Source organism: Thamnophis elegans, chromosome 1, assembly GCF_009769535.1.
Source record: "Thamnophis elegans isolate rThaEle1 chromosome 1, rThaEle1.pri, whole genome shotgun sequence".
NCBI classification, from domain to species: Eukaryota; Metazoa; Chordata; class Lepidosauria; order Squamata; family Colubridae; genus Thamnophis; species Thamnophis elegans.
In genome coordinates, this window is record NC_045541.1 from 24230839 (window position 1) to 24238383 (window position 7545).

At 35.5% G+C, this 7545-nt stretch overlaps 1 protein-coding gene across 2 annotated transcripts in view; it reads left to right on the top strand.

Annotated features, from left to right (window-relative positions):
• Positions 1-6433, top strand: part of OLA1 (Obg like ATPase 1) — a 104561-nt gene extending 98128 nt beyond the window's left edge. For both annotated transcript variants that reach the window (XM_032224682.1, XM_032224673.1), the window contains exons 10-11: positions 1133-1255; positions 6283-6433. In XM_032224682.1, coding sequence (XP_032080573.1) covers positions 1133-1255; positions 6283-6384 — 225 coding nt within the window. In that variant the 3' untranslated portion in view covers positions 6385-6433. The remainder of the gene's footprint in view (positions 1-1132; positions 1256-6282) is intronic.
• Positions 6434-7545: the final 1112 nt, after the last annotated feature.

The window sequence follows — 7545 nt, forward strand, 5'->3', positions numbered from 1 at the left end:
TTTCAAGGTAGCAAACGCAACATTTTTCTCCCTTAATCTGTTCTTGCTTCAATTATTTTAGCCATACAAGATATTATTGGCACTGCTTTTATATCGTCTCAGAATAATTGATCTCGGGCTGTGCAGTCTTCAGTCAGCCTCATTTTAAAATAAACGCTACAGATGCCTAGCCCCTTCAACAGTATGCTGAATTTTTGAAAGTGTGTTTAGTTTCCTATCACACTTGGGCTAAGCTCAGAATAGTGACTTCAAAGCTCTTTCTGCACTCAGGAGCAGGTTCTTCCCCTCCCTAGAAATCTGAAAGCTGGTTTACCTTAAGACGGATTGTAAGTATCTGTGATTTAATGTGCTGAGATATTTAGTCAGAGAAGCATCAGTGAGTAGCCATATTAACCCAATACATCTTTTATTATAAAAACTGTGCTTTGCAATGTCAGACTTCTTAGCACTTTAACATGGTTTGTTAAGCAGCCTTTAGGTCACCCTTATTTCTCAAATTCCTTTCCGTGACTGTGTGTGACTGTGTGCGCAGAGAATAGAGGCTCCTCATGCAGATCAGCCCACGAAGCAATTCTAATGCATTCTTCATCATTTAAATGTGTCTGAATCATTTGCATGTGTATAAGTGGTTGTGGATTGTTTATGGTGGTTGCGTTGTTTTGTAAATATGCAATTTATGTCTTTCAAACATACATTTGCTGCAGCTTTTGTTGTACATACTATATATGTATATACCTGTTTGGGAGGATTTAGAGTTGGTCTCATGTTATTTTTATTGAATTCCACAGAAATTATAAAAATTTTACCCAAGACTAAACCTGTACAGTTTTAAACATTATTGTCTTTGCTTATTTCTTTTTACTGTGAAGATTAGATTTCTGTTCAAATACACTATGTCCAAAATCAAAACAGTTGTTGGTATGTGTGGGAATGAAATAGCGAGACATTATTTAATACTTGTTTATTTCTTGTAGTAATGTCCATCAGTATTAAAAATTAATCATTTCGTTTCTTGACCTTTTAACTGATTGCAACTAAGTTTCAGAAGATATTGAAAACATTGCACAATATAGACATCTCTGTTGTACAATCAATTTTCCTAAACACAATTAATTTTGTCTTGATTTGACAGAAAGGGACCAAGGCTCCTCAGGCAGCTGGAAAGATTCACACTGATTTTGAAAAGGGATTCATTATGGCTGAAGTAATGAAATTTGAAGATTTTAAAGAAGGAGGCTCAGAAGTGGCTGTCAAGGTAAGCTTTCCTTCCCAAATCTCTCTTATTACAAGACTTCACTTACTGAAAGTGCATCTGACAGTCAGTTCTAATAATAGAGATCAAATCTATTGTTGCTTTACATTTTGGCAAAGAAAACAGATGTACTGGAAAATGCTGTTTTAAGGTGTAACAATTATTGTACAAATGTGAGCAATTATGAGCCAGCACAAAATTAAAATTTTATGTTGGCAGTAGTACTGTCTAGCACTGCTGACTGTACTGATTAAAGATAATTATATGAAAGAACGATATGCCATTTTTAGATTATTTCAGAAATATAACACACAGCAGCCATTCATCCTTTTTTTAAAAAAATGAGGCTGTTTTGGGGGTGTGGCATGACAAAATGGCAAACATTTGAAGAAAATGCCTTATTGTGCACTTAACTGTACAATTATTCACCTGTTTATAGATTTAAGAAAACCTATCTCCTCTTAAAATCATAAATTTATATTAGAACAGTATCAGGATTTTCTGACTGGAATCATTGAGTTGTGATTTTATTATTAGTGCTTCAGAAATTAATGAAACGGTTTTATTCTAATAGATGGATGGGGGCTTTGACTTAATGAAGATGGGGAGTTTGATCTTATTTCTAAACGCTAGAGGGCAGAGGCAGATTAGATGCCCAGAGTTATGCCCTACAACAGAGTTCCCTGTTTTGCAATTAGATCACAGCCAGCTCACTCAGATTTAGATTTGCATTAAATCTGTCAAGAAAGGATCTCAAAGCCTGAACTGAAATTGGAGTTCCTCTTTTCCGGAGAGCCTTGTTTCTGGGTGTTGGAAATCTGAAGAAGCAGGAATTCAGTCCTTAGCCAGCCATCGTGCTGTCTTTTTGTTTCATAGGATTGTAAAGGAGTTAAATTTAACGTAGTCCAATATTCAGAGCGTGCTGCCGAAATGCATTAAAAGGGTTTTTTCAAAATTGTATCTTATTGTCTTCTACTTGATAGCTTGTATAGTATGCAATAATGCAATTTCAAATGTAGGTTATTCTCAGCTGTATCGCTAAAGAAGATTGTATTGAGCAGCAGGGTTTTAATAGGTCTGTTTGAACCCCACGAAGTGTGGTGTGCAAAGAAGTGTGTGTGTGTGAGAGGGGGGGAGAGGGAGGGGGGAAGAATCTCCTAGTTGGTTTGTGCTGGCATGTATTCCTTCTTGGGAAGAAGAAACAAATAAACAATAACCAAATCTTGTATTTTTTTTCTTTAGGCAAAAAATGCTCATTCATTTGTCAAAGCATACACAATACCAAGAGCAGACATTCAACGAGATATGAATATCACATTGTGTATAAGCTCTATTGTGCTAATCAAACATTTATATACTGTATTTCTTCTAGATGCTTTAATTTTAATGCCTAGACAACCTGAGTATTGTAATATTGAAGCCGATATGCAAAAATAGAGCACCTTACTTTTCATAGAAATACAAAGTTCTAAGCAATTATGGCGTTAGAAAAACCAAGCATTGCATGGACTGAATTTTGGAACCAATTAATAACATAAGCAATATGCTAGTTATTTTTATTTATACTCTTAAGCTACTTTTTGGGATTTCCAGGTTTGTTGAGACAGCTATGGCTACTCTCTGTGTTATAAATCAGATAATTTTTAACTTTATTTTATATGTCTCTTAACCCTAGTACGGCATAACTAATTTAATGCCAGTGCTGTGAACTATACACTGAATAGCTCTGTGTGGGCTTTGTAGTCTACAGGGATATCACATTATTAGCAATCATATCTGCTTAGGCAAAGCTGGCTTCTACAGATGGCTGCTTTCAAGTGCAAATGAACTGGTTAGACGTGTCTTGTTTAATACATACTCAAGATTCACAAATGGGTATTGATTTTTTTTCCCCCAGCCAGTGTTTCTGATAGCACTGAAAATGGATTAAATGGCGTCTAGGGAATTTAAAGGAACACAGTCTCTTTTAATTAATTGTGAACTGGTAGCTAAAATACATAATATTGTAGTACTATGTCAGAATGTATTTAATTAAAAGTGATTATGCCCACTTTGTGGAAACAATGCATTTGGCCACTTTGAATGAATGAAACAGACTATTCTGAGAATGCGGCACATTAAGCAAGTATCACCCAGTCTTTCTACCACATAAATGATACCATTTGCTGGCCGGCAACTTAGTTCCAAAGCTGGATGCCCACGAAATCCAGTTGCCGCTGCTTTTCTGTTTTACTCATCACTCCTTCCACTAGTTCAGCTTTCCTCAATATGCAAGACATATTGAGATTACACAACCCAGAATTTGGAAGAGTACTAAATTGTCAAAGATGGCAGCAGTTATTCCTTTCTCTTGTCCCTTCCTCTTAACCACATATAAAAGAAAGAAAAGGATTGGCATAGTAGCGCATGGATCACCATGAATATATTACCTCCTTCTCTGGGCTACTTGTGCAAGGGTCTTATTCATCCAGACTAGCTACCTTTTCCCATTGACTGCTATCTCAGAAAGTTGAGATGGCCCATTTTAAGCATCCTATGGATTGAAATGCAAATGATGTCAGAAATGAAGTAGGAAAAAGGAAGTCAAGGAATGTGCTAAAGAAAGAAGCGACACAATCCTGAAAATCTATAAGAAACCTTGGATGAAGCATCAAGGACTGCCCAAGAGTGCTATACCAAACTGTAATGTAAAGTGGCAGAAAAAATGAGTATTAAACACATTCTGGAAAGCATGCATGTTTTACATTGCAATACTGCTATCCGTTTTGATTTAATTATATAAATGAAAAGAAATCCAGTGAAGCTTAATGTGTGCTCAAAATACAATGTGAGAGCATGTCAGACTGTTCTTATAATCCATTTCACTGTTGTATGGAAAAGAGCTGATATGGTGAAGGTACTGTTGTTAAAATACACTCTGAATGCTAGTAATACCACATCTATCCTAGCTGCTTAATAAACTGCATAATCAATGCCTTTCCATAAATTATCTTAAAAGTGCCTTTGAAAATTGAATTGTAGACGTTGGTTGCCATCTTCCTGGGGCTATTTTTGTAGAGAATGGGGCTGTACACAACTCCACAAATGATTTGGAAGGAGTGCTTCAGAACCTGTATGAACACTCTGCTATTATTTAAAGCAATTTTACATTTTTTTTGGCCTTTTCACAAACCTGAGAAAGTTGTGGCTGCTTTAAGAGTTTAATGTCGGTGAGCTGACTGCTCAAACAGCAGACTTTTAAAAGTTGGATGCCTCAATGAATAGCAGAGAGGTGCTATATGTGTACTTCATTATTAATTGAAGTGCTTCTTGTAAATCATTTCCAAGTGAACACAACCTTAATAATAAAAATAAAAATTAGTTCATCACACAGCCTTGCATTCCATCCTTATCTGAATCAGCCTGGTTCCTATTTTCTCTGAAATTGGTCATGCAGAGCAGATCTATCAGTCCTATATAACAAATTAACTTCTAAGAAATATATATATTCTAAGAGTATATTTTTCAGAATGGTGTGATTTATTTGTGTAACATCCAATTCTTTCTGAATGCTAGTTACAACATAAAAACTAGGGTCTGTTTGCACTTTCTAAATGTATTATGCTGAAATATTTATTCTTCTTTTCTCTTCTTAAATCTGCCCTGTACTTTATGGAAATATTAAGTGTTAGCATTACTTTTGACTCCCTTGCTTACATCTACTTAGGACAGTTTTTCTCTGTCATTTTTCACTTTCTGGTTCTTTCTGTTCATTCAATTGTTTTGAGCACTAGAAACTTGAGTAAAGATAAGGATCATTTGCTTCATTTGGATGCTGCACTGTTTAGGTGAGGCCAAGGGGGTGATTTTTAACCTGTATATTTTACTTTTCTACCTTGGATTGTGAAGTAAAAAAAGTTTTTTATGACAAAAGTTTACTTGACATCTATAGGAGATCTTACGTATTATAACATGGACAAGCTAATTCTCAGAATCCTTTTATGGCTCCCTAGCATTTACAGTATATAATGCAGCCTTTTTCCCCCTCTTCTTTTGTGTACATTATGATCATATTTATAAGTATATCACAAAACAGAACACAGCCATTTTCTCTTGTAATTCCTACCATAGTTCCCTGAACCCAGCTACTGTGATTGACATAATGTGCATATTTAGAAAAAGAAGTGTTTATAGTTACTAGATTGTATAGAGCTTCATTGATGGAGCTAGAACAAAATAAATGTCTTTCTAAAATGACTTTCTAAATTTTGTTATTCTCATACTATACAGTGTTGGGTCTTAAAAAATAAAAATTGTAAATGTTGGAAGGTATCTGAATGACTATTAGTCCAACCCACTGTCCATTACAGGAATCCACTAGTACAGCATCTCAGACAGACCCAGCCTTTATTTAAATTTGTCCCATAAAGAAGTAATCACCAACTTCCATTATGGTATATTCATTGCTGAACAGCTATTACAGCTAGGACATTTTCCCCAAAGACCTACCAAAATCTGCTTCCTTGAAATTTAAACGCATTCTTTGTTGTTTTGTCCCATTCCCTGAATGTTTCTGCCCAATATTCTATATGACAGTCCTTCAGATGCCTAAAAATATGGAGTCTTGCCTTCTCTTGGCCAAACTTAATCAATGCATCCCATCACTCTTGTTAAGTTTTCTTTCCATGCCTCTATCCTTTGAGATTTTCTTTTGTGACACACTGTGGTTCTTTAAATGTTCTTCCTAATTCCTAATCCTGGTTACCATTTACTTGTACGTTAACTTCATAGCAGTGAATAAATAGTGATTATTAATGCCAATCCAATTTTGCTCAGATCAAGAAGTTTAAAGTTTACCAAACATTTATTTTTAGATTTTTAGATTTAATGAGCATTTATATGCCGCCCTTTTCCCTGAGGGGACTCAGGCAGCTTACAACAATGAATTTATGAATTGTACTGAGAACACGTATTGTTTTTAAAAATAGTATTATTGGTTCTTTAAACAGGCACAGTTTTAATACCATCATCTGTTTTTCTATGTCTCCTAGGCTGCTGGAAATACAGACAACAAGGCCGAAATTACGGTCGTTGAAGATGGAGATATTATCTTCTTTAAGTTTAACACACCTCAGCAGCCGAAGAAAAAATAACTATTCAATCTGTTCATTATTCAGAATTAAATTCTATTACTTAAAAAAAGCATATGAGTTTTTATTTAGATGGGGATATCGTGTGGGGGCGGGAAAGATGCGAAGTGTATTTCTAACAATGAAGAATCCCCCCATATCAAATCCCTAGTGTTTGTTTTGAATTAAATCATGACACCTCCAGTGAACGTACAAGTTCACTTAAATGTGAACAGCTCTGCATTTCAAGTGATTAAGACTACTCCGAATTGCAGGAGCTTCCCAGGAATCATATTACTCTCTTGATACTTCATTAATCTCCATCATATATGCCAAGCCTGACATGTTTGACAGTGAGGACAATGGGGCTTGCTCCTTTTTGAATCTACAGATAATGCATGTTTTACAGTACTCCAGATGTCTACACTCAATAAAACATTTGACAAAACCAGCCTCTGTGTGTTTGGGGATGTCTGTATTGACTGAATGGGGTGTGCTGAATGCGATATGGCACCTGGTGGATGCTGATTACAGAAGTTTAAGACGTGTGTGTGATACAGAAAGTGGCGTTGTGGGGCAGCTACAATTGTATCTTAAGAGAAAGCCTTCTTTTGCAATCAGTTGATTAGGACGGCTTAGCAAAGTTAATGTGTTTGGAGATTGTGGATTGTGCAGTTCACTAGAAATCTAGAAGAAATTATGTTTCTGTAGGAAATGGAGTAAAAATCTGACAGAAATTAATTATGATTTAAGTGACCTTTGAGAGAAAGCAGACTGGGCTTTTGAATCCAGTTCTTGGAATACTTGAACACAATATTCTGAATGTGACTTTCCTTGAAAACTAAATTGTACGGTTCTAATGCACTGTGCTGTTCTCCGAGAATAAGGTAGCAGGTTATTGACAGGGACGTTGAAAATAATCTTGAGAAGAGAAAGGCCATGTTACTTTCATAAATTCGATATTTCCAACAAGATTCTATAGCTAAGTAGTTTTTGATGAATTGTGGGAGAACAAATTAATGAATAGACTGATGTGTATTCTCTTTAGCCTCTTGGTCACTATTTTACAGGTAGTCCTCAACTTACAATCACAGTTAAGCCCAAAATTTATGTTAAGTGAAAAATTTGTTAAAGGAGTTTGCTCCATTTTATGACTTTTCTCCCCTCATTTGTTAAGTGAACCAC